Source organism: Physeter macrocephalus, chromosome 11 (assembly GCF_002837175.3).
Source record: "Physeter macrocephalus isolate SW-GA chromosome 11, ASM283717v5, whole genome shotgun sequence".
Taxonomy (NCBI): Eukaryota; Metazoa; Chordata; class Mammalia; order Artiodactyla; family Physeteridae; genus Physeter; species Physeter macrocephalus.
Genome location: NC_041224.1, coordinates 141,530,497 through 141,551,576, shown reverse-complemented (window position 1 = coordinate 141,551,576; position 21,080 = coordinate 141,530,497). Strand labels below are relative to the sequence as shown.

Genomic DNA, 21,080 nt, shown 5'->3' with positions numbered 1-21,080 from the left:
CTCATATTCAATTACATTTTCATTTGTTTTGTTGAATAGGAAAGGGATGAAGTTATAGCTACTGCTTTAAGAACTGCAGATAACCAACAGCTTAACCTGTCCAGGAGAGTATGTATCATCATCTGCTTTCATGGCAGAAAAACTTCAGAACTACTGTGTCAAATTATCTTAGTAATCATCCCCCTCATTGCTTTTATATGGAATTATTGATTGTTTATTTATATTTAAAATGTTCTTTTTTTTTTTTTTTTTTTTTGCGGTACGCGGGCCTCTCACTGTTGTGGCCCCTCCCGTTGTGGAGCACAGGCTCCGGACGCGCAGGCTCAGCGGCCATGGCTCACGGGCCTAGCCGCTCCACGGCATGTGGGATCTTCCCGGACCGGGGCACAAACCCGCGTCCCCTGCATTGGCAGGCGGACGCTCAACCACTGCACCACCAGGGAAACCCTAAAATGTTCTTAAGGTTGGGTCAATGTCTGTTTCTGTACAGCACCTAGCAATGCCTATATATATTTATTATTATTATTAGTGTTTGTTACTATTAAATTAAGTATCACAAATTTACTTTCTAGAACAAATTCGAATTAAATTAAAATTTTATAATAAAAATATCTCAAAATTGAACAATGTGTTCAAAAAAATCAAGTGATCTCAAATATATTAGAAATGCATAGAAGAAAATACATAGAAGAAATGGCTACAAGAAAAAAATGTCAGATGTTAAGTGGATGCTGGATAATAAGTTATGTTTTTCCTGCTTTATACTTTTCTGCTCTTGTAAATTTTTCTCCAGTGAAAACCTGTTACTTTATTTTTCCCATCCAGTTTATTATTTACAAAGACACTTTTTACTATAAAAGTAGCATATATTGAGCATTTCATTTATACATAATCATAAGAGAAAGAAAAAGCAAATGATGTCAAGTTAAGTAACAAATAGTGAAGAGCAGATGCTTATCATAACACTGTAATGACAGCAGTTGTCAGAACTAAAGGGCAACAAAGACATCTTCTGGACATCTTAAGAACTGCATGGTTCCTTTTTAAACAAAGGATCTTATTTCTACCTTAGAGTAATAGTTGTTTAAAAACCACACATTAAGAAGGGTAAACTCAATCTGTTTTAGGTTTGAAATTTTAAATATTACATCATTAAATCACAAACATACAGTATTTAAAGAAGACACAAAATTGTTGCATACATATTGGCATTAGTTTCCAAAATATCCTTAAAACTATTTCCAGATAGATTATAAAATACAAATATTTTAGTAAAAATAATTTATTTTCATGTAAGGAACACATAAAATAATATGAAAATTACATGTAGTGTTGAACCACTACTTGAAAAATTTAAACAGAATACTTCATGAATCTTGGAGCCCATTGATATAAAAATATGATTGGCAATTTAATCATTAAAGAACTGTGTTTAATAAACAAATTGAAAACCACATTTGATTTGTGATTTGTCCTAGTACTATACAGTGTAATTATCAATATTTTAGAAAACTTATTTCCAGTAAAATATAATTGAGTCCAAATTTTAAATGTGTCCACTTATTTTGAACATGTGTTTATTTAGCCTAAAACTCGTTTATAAAATTATATCATTAGGGGCACATTCAATGAATTATGTATATGAAATACTATTCTTTTATTCTTAGAGCATGAATGGCTGGTTGCACTCATAGCCACCTTCAGGAAGTACTATTGATGCCTATGATTTCCATCTCTAAACAACTCATACGGCGGACTCAGTTTGAGGCTATTTTTTTCAAAATATAGTCCTAAAAAACTAATCTATAGTTCAACTAGCAAAACTCAACTTGCTTTAGTAATAGTTGTGTTTGGTAAGAAATGTGTGCTTTAGCTTTAGGTAAGCCTAAATGAACAGATATTCTACAAATGAAAGTATGCTTATTTCCTAAAATTACCTTTTGTTAGTATCTTTATATGAGAAGCCAAAATGAGATTTTACAACTAAATGCTTCCAATACCCCAGGACTAAACATTTGATTCTTTGAACTTTGTTTTATGTCACTTGTATCTTTTCAAATTGTTGTATGATATATTTCATGATTTTTCTAACATAGAAAATCAAATGAATAATTAAGATAACCATAAAGAAAGTTTAAGAAAGATGATATTAAATAAAATTCATCAAGGATGATAGAGATTATCTTCATATGGAACTGAAGTGCTTCAGTAACATAAGTAACGTGATTATCTTATATTTTTTATCACCGACACTGTCTGCTAGTTTTTGCACAACTACTAAACAGAAATAGGTTTCTTGGTATATATTCATTTCTCTTTAGGCAGTTACATTCGATTTGATCTTGGAAAGTGTCTGCCAGGAATTCTGTCAGAAACAAAATGTTTATGAGTCAAGTAATGGTGACAATTTCTTAATGGATCAGCTCACTTAAGGTAATTCTGCAGTAAATAATTTTTGTATTTTGTATGTGTACAATTTCAAAAAGACAACACAAGAGAGAATAATATCCTATTTTTGGCTATCTATAAATCAGGTTATCATGAGGATAATCCATTGATATCAAACTATGGTATCAATATATTACACTCACTAAATATATTCTCAGTGGGACACGACTGATTATAGCAGGGAAGTCAGTACAGCAAGCACCAGGCTTAAGCTAGATCTGCTGCTAGGTCACTCTAATAGACGCTCCAGAGATTGGCTACAAAGAAGCTAGAGGACAGGTATTAACTGGAAATCTGGGTGGACAGGTGTTGAGCAGCAGAGTGAATTCTTAATGAGAAGTAGCATGTTCTTAGGCCTTCAGCTGGCCTCTAGGGCTAGGATCCAAATTGGAGGAAGGGCGACTGGGAATTATAAGAAGCTTGAAGAATTTACATAATTCTCAGCCTTTGTGATTTCAGAGTTGAATTTATCTGTTGTTCAAAATAAAAGTGAACTGCTTTGCGTATTCAGTGATTAGAAGTGACTTGGGAGAGAATACAATTAAAAGTAGTTCCCATGATAGTAGTTCCCAATTAATAGTAGTTTCCTATTTCTATAGCTGACAAGCAAATTTGGGAAGTTGTTTTTTTTTTTAATGATGACAAGTGATATTAAAACACAGAATAGCTTTACCTTCCCTCATCTTGGTTGCTCTGGTATATTTGTGCACTTGGAGATGCCATATTCTGATGTGATAAAAGAGATGGAGAGAGATTTATCCCTCTGAGTTGCCGAAAAGCTATTCCTGCATGGATGCTCTGAGGATTACTTGTTAGAATCCCTGAATTCTTGTCTTTTTTGTCTGAAATTAGGAATTATGAAACAATGAAAAGCATTAATAAATTAATAAGGTTTGGTTGTCCTTCAGTTGACTGTGTGCTATACATATTTCATAACATGAATTAAAAATTTTAAATACAAATTAAAATTGGACTATATTTCTAGCACTTAATGCTGCTTAAATTTTTCTGAGCTAGTGGATCAATTTGATTCCTTCTTGGTAATTTTTAAAAACAAAAATATCCAGAGCTGTGTGCTATAATAAATGTATCGATAAAATGACCATACTTTTCAAAACAAAATTTGAGGCAACACAGAAAATAGGAAAGAAATAGGACTTTTCCAGAAAATCCTAAAAAAGTAGTTGCATAATGAATCTTAAAGATATCTGAGAAGAAAGTTATGGAAATGAATCCAGGGTTGAACTAATGCCCCCCCCCAAAGATATTGAAGACATTCCTGAAGATGACAGTGATGACACTGTACTATTAAGGAGGCTAGTAACAATTTGGTATGTCTAGTTTTACTGATAGTTCTATCTACTGGACAAAAGCATTTAATTTCTCACTATGATTAAAATCTTGAAGGCATAAGTATGTAGAAGTATGAAAAATAAGTTAAAAAATAACATCTTAGAGTAAATTATGTTGGATTTCTTTTAACTGAGTTTCCTTTAAAAATAATTGCATATTCTTAGTAGGCTTAGAGATCATTTTATTGATATTGTGATGTTCAGTTTTATTGTCTAACAGTAGTCTGAGGCAAAGTGGGATGTTAAAAAGAATGGAAGAGGTGAGCCCTCAGGGAAAAGAGTAGCTACCCCCAATTTCACCAAAATGGTAGCCAGTGAAGATCTGGAATTAGAGAAAAGGCATGATCTAAGTCTGAATGAAAATATATAATAGAATGAAACATTTCCATGCCTTGTCCTTTTAATATACTCCCTTCCTTTAGAGAGCTACCTCTTGAAACACTTCCCTACTAATAGCTTCATGAATATATAAAATAATATAGTGGTTTCAAGGATGAAGTTTGATCTTCTCTCTGTAAGATACCCTTTGAACCCCAAGAGTCTGTTGTTACCAATATTTTTAAACCTCTGATTTCTACTTTTAGCAGGATGTGCTACAGGTTTTAGTAGTCATTTGCTATGAAATACAAAATGTAATATTTTATTATAAAATGTAATAAAAGCTTTGAAAAGAAATGTCAAGAACAATTGTGCAAGTATCATAAAGTTCAAATTGCAAGCAAATGTTTAGTTACAACATATTAGTAGTTGAGTAGAACCAAAAAATACTATAGATTCTTTGAAATCAGAATGGTCACATGAAACTTGAACAAACATTCAATTTTAGGAAATGTAAATGTAAAATATGCAATTTTAAGTAGTATTAGAAATCAAAGTGAGATTTTTGTTTCAAATGAAGTGTTTTTGTTTTTTTACATTCACTCAGAAACTGTCAAAATACCTTCAACTTCAGGAGTTAAAGTGAAGTCAGATCCCAAGTAATGGCTAAATCCACCAGGCAGAATTACATTTGTTATCTTTATGGGAGGAGCTTTCACTTGGCCAAATGATCCACCATCCACAAGAGAGTTGGTAACAGGAATAAACTACATAATAAAAGAAAAATTAAGAATGCCTTATCTCTAAAACTCAGATCAGTCGTCTTAGCCTTACCACAAGCCCCACTTGATAATCACCTTAAAATTTTTTAGGTCAGAAATTATATGCTTCCCTAAACTCAGAGTTTGTATGAGGCAAAAACTGAAACAGACAGATTTTGGGGCCCTTAACCTCTCTCAGAACCTTATGTTCTGTTTTTTTCAGACTGCATTGTACTCATTACAACAGTCTAGGGTGATGGCACCTCCCCATTCCAAAGAGTCTTAACAAGGTAAGTGTAGAATTAAGAAAATGAGAATTAAGCCTTTACCCCTTTGTGATTTCTTTTTTTCTGAACAGGAATTTCTAGATGGTAAGAGTTGTATCTTCTACATCTTTGTGTTCCTCACATTACCTCCCTAGGTGTCTTGCAGTTAATTAGTTTTTCAAAAACAAACAAGTAAATAAAATGGGGACTAAGAAAAGCATCTTATAACAATCACTTTTAATGAGTGTGCTAACTCTCTAAACAGTGTTTACATTTTATGTTAGTTGAGAATTAAGAGGCTTTTAAAAGATTTTCAGGAATCAGCAAATGGAGGAGAGAAGTATTTTAGGCTGGAGACACTTGGCTTCCCTAGAAATTTATGCCTGCTCTGTCTTCAGTAAGACTGATCTTGTTTATACTTTAAAAAATATGAATTCTGAATATATGATTCAATTTATTTAGAGATACAGGCTTTTTCCATTTGTGTAAAATTACCCATTTCCCTATATTTCAGTAAATGTAACCAAAATGCAGCTTCGTAATGAGCACTAAGGTATCAGGCCTTTTACTAAAGCTGATCCCAAATTCCGTAATTCCTTCATGGGAGTTTCTTCCCATCATTAAACTAGAATATTGTCAAATTTTCTTCTGAAACCAGAGCACCAAAATGTTCTGGTTTAAAGGACAACTTTAGATTTCATTTATTTCCTCTTTATTTGCTGTTAAAAAGAAAGAACAGCAGCAACTAAAACAAAGAAAAATACATTAGACTGAACTGATAAAACTTGAAAAGTATTCTGTTCTTGTGTCTCTGAACAGCTAAATGAATAGCTCAATTTTTTTCTAGCCAAGAAAATAAAAATTATTATTGCATCTTACAATAGATTTCTCTGAAATAAAGACTTCAAATACCCCCTTTATTTTACTAACCATATATAAATGAATTCTTTAAAACCCAATTTTTAAATAAAATATTTACATATAGAGTAAATGGAAAGATAATTAAATTCTTGTGTATGGCACCGATTTGAATGGCAAGAATAGGTATCTAGAATCACTGAAGACAACATGGTAGTATAGAATGGGAAAAATCTTAGTTCACTATATGAGAAGTAGAAAAGAATAGCCAACAAGCAAAACCTTTAGTGAAATAATCATCCATCATTGACTACAATTTGAGTTTATGTATTTTTTTTTGCTATATGAAACTAATTAAAAAATATATGGAAATTGGGATCTTTAAAGTTGCTCTAAGTGATTTCTTTATATGGAATTTAGTATTTATGAAGTTATATGGAATTTTTTAAATGTAGCCAACATTACCTTAAAATAGAATTTATAAAATATAATGTTACAATTTGTATAGGTCTCTCACTGGAGACCTCACATATGTGGTATGATAGACAGAATAATCCTGCCCCCCAAAAATGTCCACATCCTAATCTCTAAAACCTGTGAATGCTTTACGTGGCAAAAAAGGACTTTACAGGCATAATTAAATTAAGGATTTTGAGATGGGGAGAATATCCTGGATTATCTAGGTGGGCTCAATACAATCACAAGGGTCCTTATAAGAGGGAGGCAGGGAGGGTCAGTGGGAGAGAAGATGTGATGATGGAAGCAGAGGTCAAAGTGATGCCATTGCTGGAAGAGGGCCATGAGCCAAGGAATGCAGATAGCCTCTAGAAGTTTGAAAGGCAAAGAACAAATTCTCTCCTAGAGCTTCCAGAAGGTATGCAGCCCTGCCGATACTTGTGATTTTAGCTCTGTAAGACTGATTTTTTGGACTTACGACCTCCAGAATTGTAGGATAATAAATTTGTGTTGTTTTAAGACACCAAATTTGAGGTAATTTGTTACAACAGCAATAAGAGACTAAAGTTTCCTTTAGTTTTCCACTTCTGGAAGCAAGAAGTGACTTGCTCATGGAATATAAGAGAAAGGGAAAGGAGGCGTAATTCATTGAACTAAATTTTAATTATTCTCTTTTAAAGACTAGAGACTGTGACAATAATTCGGTAGATGACATTAGATGGTGCTGTCTCTTAATTATACAGATTAGTAGCTAAGATTTTTTTCACAAAGCATAGTTTTTAGAAAAACATTTGTAAATATAACCCATAAATGAACCAATTTCCTCTGCCTAATCTAGATAATATTTATTAACATTGTACAGCTCTAAGTTTCACAGGTCTCTATAGCTGTTTTGACCCATAATAGAATCCCTTTGGTTACTTTTAAAAAGTCAGGGAATAATAAGAATTAGATCTATAATTCTTTTTATAATTCTTTAAAAAAATTTTAAAACATAAAAGTACATGTGCCCACACATCTTTTGATGAAGGGCCAAGGCCTTTTCTTTAAGAAAGAGTCCCTTGACTGGTATTTTATCTGATTGATAAATCCACCCTTAAGGGTTTTACCTACAATTTCCAGTTTTGGTTTTGTTAAAGTAGCAAGAATTCAACAACATGTGGAGAAAATTTGAATACAAGAAACTGTCTAGATTTAAAGAAATTTTCCCACATATTTGTCTGAATTTTTATAATTTTCTTCCTTATTTTGCATGTTTTTTTCCTCCCAACCTAATTTGATATTATTTGTGTATGTGTAATCAATTATTTGTGATTTGTGTAATTGATCTTTTTCCAGACTTTACAGAGAATCCCATTTGGCTTTCATAGAAACATAGAAATAATAATTTAAAATTTGTACTTGTGTATCTGTTTATTTAAAATAAAAGTTATAAGTTTTTGAAAAAACACAGCCGACTCAATAAATATGTGAATCTATTGCTGAAGGCAGAAGGGAGCTTAGAGAGTAGCCTACTAGTTATCAGACGTTCAATTTGCTCTGGGAACTCGTTAGTTTGTTTTACAAAGGGAGTGGAGAGTGTTGGGTAAACCAGTGAGATAAATGAAAGCATCACAGTAGTCTTATCTCGTTCCTCTTCAGTTTAACTTTTAAAAGTAATCTTTGTTCACTGACTAATGCCCTTGCTCTCTGGCTTTCACTGACAGTAGAGGTTCATTTACATTCTCACTGCCCCACCTTAGTCCAGGTCTTCATAATCTCTCTCTTGGATTATTCTAAAAGCCTCTTAGCTGGTTTCTCTGCCTCCATCTCCTTCTTCCTTAAACCTTGCAAAGGCACAGCTCTAATAGTATTACTTCTTTGTTCAAAAACCATAGCTTTTCTGTGTTAAATTTAGTCTTTTAAGATAGTTATGAAGAATCCTGGTGGTCAATGATAGAATTTCCAAATGATATGCTTTTGTGGCTTCTCTCTCTAACCTCTTCCCTGTCATGCTCAGATACCCTACTAGGATTCATAGGCAAAAGGCCCAATATGGGCTTCCCTGGTGGCGCAGTGGTTGAGAGTCCGCCTGCCGATGCAGGGGATACGGGTTCGTGCCCCGGCCCGGGAAGATCCCACATTTCGCGGAGCGTATAGGCCCGTGAGCCATGGCCACTGAGCCTGCGCGTCCGGAGCCGCAACGGGAGAGGCCACAACAGTGAGAGGCCCGCGTACCACAAAAAAAAAAGGCCCAATTATTCTGCCAATATACAAGAAAAGAGGCACACACACACCTCCCTTGTTAGATGAACTACACAGTCCAGAGAGTTTGAGGTCATTGTTCCTTCCTTCCCTTTCTATCTCCTAAGTGGAGAGAGTTTTATTGTTAGTCACTGTTTATAAGAGTGATACGTTACAATTTCTTACCTTCTAGCATTATCTGACATATGGAGCAAGAGGTACACAGTTTAAAATAATTTTCTCTATGTCAAAGTATGTTTTTTGAATAAGGAGCTTTCCTAGCTTCTATGTGTATGTGCTCTATTCACCAGATCAATCTGCTTTTGACAGTAATCACCAAATACATACTAAAATTATCTAGAAAAACATCATACATCAGGTTTAAACATTTAAGTAAAAACTCATGACAGAATGTTCATCTACTAATAATTTATGTATTTTAAAAGGAAAAGTGTAAATAATAGAATTATTACCAAATTTTTCTTTGCTTGTGGTTCAGAGAAGTGAAATTCAGCTTTTGCCCTATCATCTGAATTCACAGGGATTCCATCTAACATCTGTAAATTAGGCAGTCGAAATATAAGCACGTGGCGATGTAGCATTTTTCTACAAATCTGAATAAAGTTAAAACAATTCATTCCTTAAAAAAACTTTTTATTTCAAAGATTAACCTTTATAGAGAAGCATAGACAGCAGAGATGACAGGTAACAGCTAATTTGTAGTATTAAATAATATGAATACGAACTCCCTTTTTGAAAGATTTCTCAATTCCCTGTTATGCCAAATGAAGATGAGAAGTTTTTTTTTTTTTTTAACCAAGGCTACCACTTGGAGATTTAGTCTCTTTTTAGAGTATATGATATTGTTCATTAACTACAGGCAATCCCAACTCATGAATAGGATTATATTATAAAAGTTCACTTATAAGTAATTAGTTTGAAACTTGTATGATAATTTCCCATAGGCACTATGCAGTTTAATTCAATACACATCTGTTGAACTATATGATCCATCACTTCATAGTATTAACCTACTGTAAAAATACTTGCATATGTACGTAAGAAAGTGTAGAAAGTGTTAACATAGTAGGCTTGAGGCTGTTATCTTTAGAAGGATCTGTTTGCAAGGAGCTCTTGACAAGTGTTTGGTACTTGGATTTTGGAAGCTCTCCCACCATTCCTTAACTGATAAGGGTAGTTCACTATGCCTAGACTGCTTATACAAACAATAGGATTCATGTTCAACCTGCTCTCCTGGGAGTCTGGAATTTTGGTATGTGATTGGCACAGGGTACCTACATGACCAGCTTCCAAAAAAACCCTTGAATGCTATTAAGTCTAATGGGATTTCCTGGGCAGAAATATAACACATTTGTTGCTACATTTTTGTTGGTGTGTGAAGAGTACACACTGTGTGATCCCCTCATGTGAGGGAAAGAGCATAAGGAAGCCTGCACATGGATTCCTCCAGACTCTGCCCACATGTTTTTCCTTCATCACCTGGCTGTGTATCCTCATTACGTCACAGTAATAAATCTTAGCCGTGAGTATAGCTATATGCTAAGTCCCTTGACTTTTAGCAAATCTTCTAGCAAATCTCTGAATATAGGGATGATCTGGGGTACTGATAACACAGAAGAAGTATGCAGCACTGTTTGTGATAACAAAAGAAAGAAAGAAAGATTATCATCAGAAGGGAATAAACTATTTTTTTAAAATGTAGTAGATACATATACATTAATGGAGAGAGACCTCTAAACCATAAATTGAGTTAAAAAAATGAGCACATTCAAGGCCACAAAGCCAGTTTCATAAAACCAAAGAATGTATAAATAGACTGTCTCTTCCGATTAAAAGGTAATAACACTAGAAATAAATAATAACGAGATAACTAAAAATACCTAATAGATTTGAAATTAACACACATACGCCTCAATAATTCACAGATTAAAGAAGAAATCTTTTGTAAAGTAGATTCTAAGATTTTTTTTTTTGATGTGGACCATTTTTTTAAAAGTCTATTGAATTTGTTATAATATTGCTTCTGTTTCATGTTTTGGTTTTTTGGCTGCAAGGCATGTGGGATCCTAGCTCCCTGACCAGGGATCAAATCCACACCCACTGCATTGGAGGGCAAAATCTTAACCACTGGACCACCAGGGAAGTCCCTGTAAAGTAGATTCTAAGAAATAGCAGGAAAAACATGACATATCATAACTTTTAGGCTGTTGCTAAAGCAGTATTTTGTAACCTAAAATTTATTCATTTAGAAGAAATATTAAAAATTAATGAGCTAGGCATTCTACTCCAGAATATTTTAAAAAAGTAAATTCCAAGAAACTAAAGATAAAGGGTAGAAATTAATGAACAAAAAAGAAAAATTACACTTGATAAAACCAAAATATGGTTATTTGAAGAGATTAATATGATAGACAAACCTTTAGTAAGACTCATCAAGAATAAAAGAGAAAAAGCAAAAAAAGCCAACAAATTTAGATATAAAAAAGGTGACAAAACACAAATATAGTAGAGATTTTTAAAATTAATGAAAGTATTATGATTATCTAAAAGTATTATCTAAAGTATTATCTAAAATTTAGATAAAAGGACAATTTTATTGAAAAACATAAGTTCTCAATATTGACTTTTGAATAAATAAGAAATTGCTTCTCACCTTTTTGTTAAGAACAAGTGTAGTATCTGTTCTTATCAGTTTAATAGAAAATGGTTAGATAATATATATCCATTAAAGAGTTTGAGTAAGTAGTTTAAAATCGAACTTCAAAAAATATTAAGTTCACATGGTTTTAGAGACAGGATCTAATTATCCTTCAAGGAACACACGAGTCTTCTTTTATATAAATTAATTCATAGACTAGAAAAAGAGGGAGAACTCCCCAATTAATTTCATGAGGCAAGAACAGCCTTGATGAACTTGAAAAGAATAGTATAATAAAGTAAAATTACAGAATAATTTTACTTATTTCCATAGAGATATGCTACATGAAATTTTAGCAAATTGAATCCAATAAAGTATAAAAGATGACCAAGTAGTATTCATCCCAGGAATTTAAGGATGGTTTAGCACCAGAATCTATTAATGTAATTTGCATATTAACAGATTAAAGAGAAATACTGTATTACCAATTAGTTAAAATCCAGTGTCCATTCCTGATAAAAACAAGTAGTAAACTGGAATTAGAAAGGAACTGCCTTAAAATGTTGAAGGTTATCTACCCATAACCTACAGCAAACATATTTAATAGTGACAATTTAGAAGCATTCTTCTGAGGTCAGTAACTATCAGTGTGTTTATTCAGCACTGTACTAGAAGTCCTAGTCAGCACACTGAGAGAAGTAAAGGAAATAAAACCATAGGAATGGAAAGAAAGAGTCATTATTTGTAGATACTATGATTGTCTACAGAGAAAATCCAACAAAATTTACAATCCATTAGAATTTAAAAGAGAGTTCAAGCTTCCTGGATAAAGAGTAATATGCAAAAATCAGAATTTCTATACTTTAGCAACAAACAACTAGAAAAATATAAAAAGATATTGTTTAAAACAGCTATTAAAACAACAGAATAAATCTAACCAAAGATGATTAAAACCTTTAGGAGAAAATCACAGACCTTTATTGAAGGACATAAAATAAACACAGAGATATTTGTGTTTGTGAAAGAGAAGGCTGAATGCTATAAATATTAGGGGAGACTGCTTATTGTATTTCTTTCTTGGTGGAAATAGCTCTATGATGTGGCACTACTGGCTCTCTCAGTCCCTTCACTCCTTCACTCGGGGAAGTAGAGAGACTTAACTGATAAATCTGGAAAGATTTATTTTTTTAAATAAATTTATTTATTTTTGGCTGCATTGGGTCTTTGCTGCTGCACATGGGCTTTCTCTAGTTGTGGCAAGCGGGGGCTACCCTTCGTTGTGGTGCGCGGGCTGCTCATAGCAGTGGCTTCTCTTGTTGTGGAGCACAGCCTCTAGGTGCGTGGGCTTCAGTAGTTGTGGCGCATGGGCTTAGTTGCTCTGCGGCACGTGGGATCTTCCTGGACCAGGGCTTGAACCCTTGTCCCCTGCATTGGCAGGTGGATTCTTAACCACTGCGCCACCAGGGAAGTCCCAATCTGGGAAGATTAAACTGGGTATGTTTAGCTCCTGTCTTTCCTCTTGAGAAGGAGCTTATTGCTGGGAGAATGCCTTCTGCTCCTCCAGGAGAACCTCTCCTCCCATGTGGAAAGGCCTCAGTGAAGTATTTCCTGCTACTGGGTCATCATGACTTACTTTTGGCATCTGTTAGCAGGCCCATTTGGCTTTCTCACTAAGCTAAGCAAAATATTCTCAGCTCTCTATCTGCCACTGTCATATTTCTCAATTCGTTCAAATGTTAGGTGAGTAAGGATGCTACTTATTTGATCCCTTCAAAGACTCCAACGGGAAAGGTGGCAAATTTTTCCCAAAATTAATGTATAAATTCAGTGCAATTCCAATTAAAATATCAGCAAGATTCTCATATAACTTGAGAAGCTGTTTCTTGAAACTCATAGGAAGTGTAAAGGGCCAAGGATAGCCAAGACAGTGAAGAAAAAAAAAGAGAATTTGGAAGACAAGGAAAATTAGAGGTGCTTACTCTACTGGACATCAAGACTTAATGTAAAACTTTAGTAATTAACACAGTGTAATGTTATAGGGATTGACAAATAGGCCAATGAATACAAAGTAGAACCAAGAAGTAGACCCTCTTGTATATGATAATGACAGTTTATATTGTAATCAGTTAGAAGAAGACGCTAGTCAATAAATTGTGCTTGGATAACTGTTTATGCATTTGGAAACAGATAAAATTAAATCTTTTCTCATATTTTATAAAAATAACTTATATACAACTATAAATTATATTTAAAATAAATTAACTAATAAATTAGAAAAATAACACACTCACTGGATTGCCATAAACTGTAAGCTCTCTGAGGGAAGAGATACCATCAAGTTTTTCCAGTTCTGCCATATCCTATTAAAAAATTAAGCAGTAAGTTATTTGGTTAGACCCAACATCTTTAAATATATGCTGATTTGAAGTAATTATATGTAAGTGTTGGATTGTAACGAGTTCATGATTGAATCTTCTGAAGTGAGCTTGATTGACAATATTCTGTACTGTTGATTAAAGACAGATCTGTGTACTATTGATTCCAAATACATGACTGGGTAAAGACGACCTGCTAACATGGGATATAGGCCATACAGCAGCCCTTACTAGGAAAGACCATATTTTTTTCAGAAGACTTATGATCTATTCTAAACTCAGATTATATTTGGTTAATTCCCAAGAGGATTGACCTAGATGTGTAGAAAAAGAGGTGAATCTAGTCTAAACAATTTCAAAGGTGCATATCAAACACAACCTTAACCATGAAGGAGCATGTCAAATTGAATGGACTTAATACTGATATATTTGATGGGAATGTATATAGTTGAAAAACTATTTCTCTAGTTGAATGACTTGCCTTTGCTACTGGATGGGATTATTTATTATTATCTATTTAACATTGGTGAAAGTTTGCAAATACATTTTAGTTTCTGCAAAGTTATTTCTAAAATGCTATTGCTGACAAAATTTAGGCAACAAGATCAGCTTCAGGTTGTTGCTAGTTCATAGTAATAAAACGAAGTTATTGATATGCTCCTCTTCTTATTTGGGATGACTAGTGGGTTTAGCCAGTTCATCTAGTAACTATAAAAATTTTTAGACCTATTTTAGATCACTTGGAAGTGGAATTTGAGAAGCCACAGGAATGCCCCAGACCCTGTGTATCCTTGAAATTATTAGTAAAGCTTGATACTGGGTAAGGTCTCAGATTCATGTAAGTCTGATTTGACATATCCTTTATGTTAGCTCAGTTGCTATCACTGGAAAGAGTTCCTATAGGATAGCAATTATCCTAATTTAGATTTCTTCTGGATAAAGCTTTGGAAGAACCATTGCCAGTTTTGGCAAGCTTTTTCTCAGATGAATGTTGTTTGACCCTTGATGTGTGAGTTGTATGTAATTTTCTCTGTATATGTATTTCCTAGTTGCTGTGTAGAAAGAGGCACTGCTCATGATTTCCTTGTAGCCTTGTACAGGCTTTTATATCACTCCAGAAAAGGCTTCCTGAACTCCAGCAAGAAGAGCCACTAACAAATATTGATCATGTATCTACTATGTACCAGATGCTTTGCTATATACTAATACAAATGTGGGCAAGAAAGACATGGTCCCTGCCCTTGCGGGGCAGTATACAGTTCAGTTTGTCTTCAAGATTGTCTTAGAGGTATGGGCAGAAATATCAAAATTGGTAAAAGGAGGGCTAACCGATCATCAGCAAAACACTGAGAGAAATGTTAGGGCTGTATGTGTATACCTTCAACCCTCTTATCTGCATACTATCTCAGAAGAGAGTTTGGGCAGGCTCAGTTGGGGCAGTGGCCTAATGGAAATAGGCTGAATTATGAGCAGGTGAAACAAATGCAGGATGCTAGCTTAGGAAGCCTTGAGTGGGGAAAGATGGATTATTAAAGCCAAGTCGAAGTCCATTATCAGGAGTTGATTCAAATGTCAGGTAGACCAAGTACATATGTTAAGTTTAAAGGGGCAGAGGGAGTCTGGGATTGAGATGCGCAAATAGTTTGGACCAAGAGAAGTCAGGAACAAAAAATATCTCTTAGAGGATCTGCAGGTAGATGGATGTGGGTTGGTTGGGTTTATAAGTCTAGCAGCATGGTGAGCATTTCTGCATCCCAGAGTATTTACATGTCATATAAATGATAAATAACACACTAGCAAAATTTTCATTGGTGTGCTTGGAAGCTTTATATTCAAAGGAGTTAAGTCTTGTATATCTCATAAACAATGTTACCTGGATTTTATTATATCCTAGGAAGAGTTTCTCTAGTTTTACCAAAGGTTGTAATTTGCTCAGCTCTTGTAGTCTGTTTTCCTCTAGGTGAAGTGCCAACAGAGAGCTTGGTTTGGCAAAGGCACTATCATTAAAGGCTCTGATGCGGTTATGGTCCACTACCAATTCCTGAAGGACCTCTAAGTTGTCAAGCCCTTCAACTTGACTGATTTCATTCCCTGAAAAAGATAACTCATGATATGTCAAGTGAGCCCAAACTGAATAAAAGTTATCTATCTTCATTTAAATATTTTTTATCAAATGATTCTTTAAGAAGTGAAGTATTAAAAAGAACATATTTCCAAGGAGAAACAGAAATGTAATTTACAGGAAGGTAGCATCATCATCAAATAACATTTGGCAAAATTTCTCCTTTAAGATATGATGTACAAAATGTACTGAATTGACCCAATCTGTCTGTTCAACAGTTAAGTGCTAAAATACTTGATACTGATAAAAGTAGATGTATAAAAGTGCTGCAGGAGATATGCTTCCTCGCTCATACAGCTCAATAACAAAAAAACAACCCAATCAAAAAAATGGGCAGAGGGCCTAAATAGACATTTCTCCAAAGAAGGCATACAGATGGCTGAAGCATATGAAAAGATGCTCAACATTGCTAATTATTAGAGAAATGCAAATCAAAACTACAATGAGGTACCACCTCACACTGGTCAGAATGGCCGTCATTAAAAAGTCTATAGACACTTAGGTTGCTTCTATGTCCTGGCTGTTGTAAATAGTGCTGCAATGAACATTGTGGTACATGACTCTTTTTTGAGTTATGGTTTTCTCAGGGTATATGCCCAGTAGTGGGATTGGTGGGTCATATGGTAGTTCTATTTTCAGTTTTTCAAGGAACCTCCATACGGTTGTCCATAGTGGCTGTATCAATTTACATTCCCATCAGATGAATGGATAAAGAAGATGTGGCACATATATACAATGGAATATTACTCAGCCATAAAAAGAAACAAAATTGAGTTATTTGTAGTGAGGTGGATGGACCTAGAATCTGTCATACAGAGTGAAGTAAGTCAGAAAGAGAAAAACAAATACCGTATGCTCACACATATATATAGAATCTAAAAAAAAAAAATGGTTCTGAAGAACCTAGGGGCAGGACAGTAATAAAGACGCAGACTTAGAGAGTGGACTTAATGACTTGGGGAGGGGGAAGGGTAAGCTGGGATGAAGTGAGAGAGTGGCATGGACATATATACACTACCAAATGTAAAACAGATAGCTAGTGAGAAGCAGCCGCATAGCACAGGGAGATCAGCTTGGTCTTTTGTGACCACCTAGAGAGGTGGGATAGGGAGGGTGGCAGGGAGACGCAAGAGGGAGGAGATATGGGGATATATGTATACATATAGCTGATTCACTTTGTTATACAGCAGCAACTAACACAACAATGTAAAGCAATTATCCTCCAATAAAGATGTTAAAAAAAAAGTCTATAAATAACGGATGCTGGAGAGGTTGTGGAGAAAAGGGAATCCTCCTACACTGTTGGTGGGAATGTAAATTGGTGTAGCCACTATGCAAAACAATATGGAGGTGCCTGAAAAAACTAAAAATAGAGTTGCCATATGATCCAGCAATCCCACTCCTGGGCATATATCTGGAGAAAACCATAATTCAAAAAGATACATGCACCCCAATGTTCATTGCAGCACTATTTACAATATCCAAGACATGGAAGCAACCTAAATGTCCATCAAGAGATGAATGGATAAAGAAGATATGGTACATAGATACAATGGAATGTTACTCAGCCATAAAAAAGAATGAGATAGTGCCATTTGCAGCTACATGGATGGACCTAGAGATTATCATACTAACCAAAGTAAGTCAGAAAGAGAAAGACAAATACCATATGATATCACTTAAATGTGGAATCTAAAATATGACACAAATGAACCCATCCACAAAACAGAAACAGACTCACAGACATAGAGAACAGACTTGTGGTTACCAAGAGGGAGAGGGGCTGGGGGAAATATGTACTGGAGTTTGGGACTAGCAGATGCAAACTATTATATATAGAATGGATAAACAACAAGAGCCTTCTGTGTAGCACAGGGAACTATATTCAATATCCTGTAATAAGTCATAATGGAAAAGAATATGAAAAAGATTATATAAATGTATAACTGAATCACTTTGATGTACACCAGAAACTAACACAGCATTGTAAATCAACTATAATTTAATTTTAAAAACAAACAAAGAAAAACAACTTTAAAAAAAAAGACCAAAATGCACCAGGAAGTAGTTAGAAAAGCAAAAAAAAAAAAAAAGATACACTTCCTGAGTATACTGGGTTATTCTAATAGGTATTCAAATAGGTATATCTAATTATTTATTAAAATAAACTAATTTGTTGTAATGTTAGGTTGGAAGAATATACCTTAATTATGCTGTTATTTCTTTCTCAACATATTTTTGCACTGCAACTACATTAAAAAATTAAGAATTTATTATGTTCATTAAAACCTCAATCCTTTCATTATAACCTATGATTTCTCTCAGCTGCAGCAATCAATAGTTTTATAAGTATGAATGATAACTTATATAAGAAGAGAACCCTTGAGTCGACCAAATGCTTTTATGTGTGTTTTCTATTAGATTCTTAAAATAGGACAGGGAAAATATTATCCTTTTTTTTTTTTTTTTGCGGTACGCTGGCCTCTCACTGTTGCGGCCTCTCCCCCTGCGGAGCACAGGCTCCGGCCGCGCAGGCCCAGCGGCCACGGCTCACGGGCCCAGCCGCTCCGCGGCACGTGGGATCCTCCCAGACCGGGGCGCGAACCCGGTTCCCCTGCATCGGCAGGCGGACGCGCAACCACTGCGCCACCAGGGAAGCCCCTATCCTTTTTTAATGATCAGAAAACTGAGGGTGAGAGAAACTGTCTTGCTCAATGACGTAAAAGTGGCAACACCAGGCCTACCCTAGACCTTTTACAATGCTGCTTCTGTGCCATTCTATCTTTCATCCACTATTTATCCTCTTTGTTACTGGACTGAATTGTGTCCCCCCCAATTAATATGTGAAAGTCTTAACCCCTAGCCCCTCAGAACATGGCTGTATTTCGGTCTTTAAAGAGGTAACTAACGTTAAATGAGGTCATTGGGTGATCACTAATCCAATATCACTGGTGTCCTTATGTGAAGAGGAGATTAGGACACAGAGGGAAGACCATGTGAAGATACAGAGTACAATTATGAGCCAAGAAGAGAGGCCCTCAGAAGTGACCAACCCTGCTGATATCTTGATCTTGGACTTCTGGCCTCCAGAACTGTGAGGAAATAAATTTTTGTTTAAGCCACCCAGGCTGTGACTTTGTTATGGCAGTCCTAGCAAACTAATATATTACTGAACATGTGATCCCACTTTCTTGGAATTCTTCTCTTTGTAATTTAACATATTTCATCGAACTTAAGACGCCAACAATTGTTAAGATATGTCAATATTTTGTGTATACTAAGAAAGGATAAAAAACATGGCTAGATAAACTATGTTATGCCATCAATTAAGATACAACCTGATTTCAAGACATGTTAAAATATAAAAAGTGGGTGTCTCAGAATTGATGAAATATGAGAAAGTTACCTTATTTTGTTTTATTCCTTAGAGAAATTGATAACATCATAACCTTCAATAAAATTGCTCACAGAATCAAATCACAGACTTTGAAACATTACCAGTGCCTTAGTTAAGAATGAAAAAAAGACTATTCAAGTCAGACTGAGAAAAATGACTCAGTTGTGTTAATATATTACTTTCATGAAATTATGTATTTGGACGGTCACTTTTTTTTTTTTTTTTTTTTTTGCGGTACGCAGGCCTCTCACTGTGGTGGCCTCTCCCGTTGCGGAGCACAGGCTCCAGACGCGCAGGCTCAGCGGCCATGACTCGCGGTCCCAGCCGCTCCGCGGCATGTGGGATCTTCCCGGACCGGGGCACGAACGCGTGTCCCCTGCATCGGCAGGCGGACTGTCAACCACTGCACCACCAGGGAAGCCCTGGACAGTCACTTTAATAAAGTCCAGTGGTATAAAAATCACGTGAAATAGCTTTAAGTGCTGAATAATGTCTACAGTAGCATATTTTTGGCTATTTTTCATTTTAGAATGCTCACTAAACATATGTAAGAAAGAAAACTCCAAAACAACAGTGCTAAATGTGATTTCAGGGATCTTATATTTAACTAGCAGAATTTGCCATTGTTAGAAAACTCCCACTTATTTATTTACTTCTAAATTTTTTTACTTATGAGATATTATTTATTTCCCTTAACAGTTCATTTTTCTTTAATATCTTTATTGGAGTATAATTGCTTTACAATATTGTGTTAGTTGCTGGTGTATAACAAAGTGAATCAGATATATGTATACATATATCCCCATATCCCCTCCCTCTTGCACCACCCTGCCACCCTCCCTATCCCACCCCTCTAAGTGGTCACAAAGCACCGAGCTGATCACCCTGTGCGATGCAGCTGCTTCCCACTAGCTAGCTGTTTTACATTTGGTAGTGTATATATGTCAGTGCTACTCTCTCACTTCATCCCAGCTTACCCTTCCCCCTCCCCACGTCCTCAAGTCCATTCTCTACATGTGTCATCTACATCTTTATTCCTGTCCTGCCCCTAGGTTCATCAGAACCATTTTTTCTTTTTTTTTTTTAGATTCCATATTTATGTGTTAGCATATGGTATTTGCTTTTCTCTTTCTGACTTACTACACTCTGTATGACAGAGTCTAGGTCCATCCACCTCACTACAAATAGCTCAATTTTGTTTCTTTTTATGGCTGAGTAATATTCCATTGTATATATGTGCCACATCTTCTTTATCCATTCATCTGTTGATGGATACTTAGGTTACTTCCATGTTCTGGCTATTGTAAATGTGTTGCAATGAACATTCTGGTACATGACTCTTTCTGAATTATGGTTTTCTAGGGTATATGCCCATAGTGGGATTGCTGGGTCATATGATAGTTCTATTTTTAGTTTTTTAAGGAACTTCCATGATCAGTGATGGTGAGCATCCTTTCATGTGTTTGTTGGCAATCTGTATATCTTCTTTGGAGAAACGTCTATTTAGATCTTCTGCCCATTTTTGGATTGGGTTGTTTGTTGTTTTGATATTGAGCTGCATGGGCTGTTTATATATTTTGGAGATTAATCCTTTGTCCGTTGATTCATTTGCAAATATTTTCTCCCATTCTGAGGGTTGTCTTTTGGTCTTGTTTATGGTATCCTTTGCTGTGCAAAAGCTTTTAAGTTTCATTAGGTCCCATTTGTTTATTTCTGTTTTTATTTCAAAACAAAAAGGGTGGGTCAGAAAGGATCTTGCTGTGGTTTATGTCAAAGAGTGTTCTTCCTATGTTTTCCTCGAAGAGTTTTATAGTGTCTAGCCTTACATTTAGGTCTCTAATATAT

General features: G+C 35.0%; 1 protein-coding gene across 1 annotated transcript in view; it reads right to left on the bottom strand.

Moving 5' to 3' along the window:
* Positions 1–2,325: 2,325 nt before the first annotated feature.
* Positions 2,326–21,080, bottom strand: part of LRRC9 (leucine rich repeat containing 9) — a 95,216-nt gene continuing 76,461 nt past the window's right edge. Inside the window, exons 27-32 of the mRNA XM_024133083.1 lie at positions 15,590–15,807; positions 13,633–13,701; positions 9,156–9,296; positions 4,741–4,885; positions 3,122–3,290; positions 2,326–2,365 (exon numbers count right to left, since the gene is read on the bottom strand). Coding sequence (XP_023988851.1) covers positions 2,326–2,365; positions 3,122–3,290; positions 4,741–4,885; positions 9,156–9,296; positions 13,633–13,701; positions 15,590–15,807 — 782 coding nt within the window. The remainder of the gene's footprint in view (positions 2,366–3,121; positions 3,291–4,740; positions 4,886–9,155; positions 9,297–13,632; positions 13,702–15,589; positions 15,808–21,080) is intronic.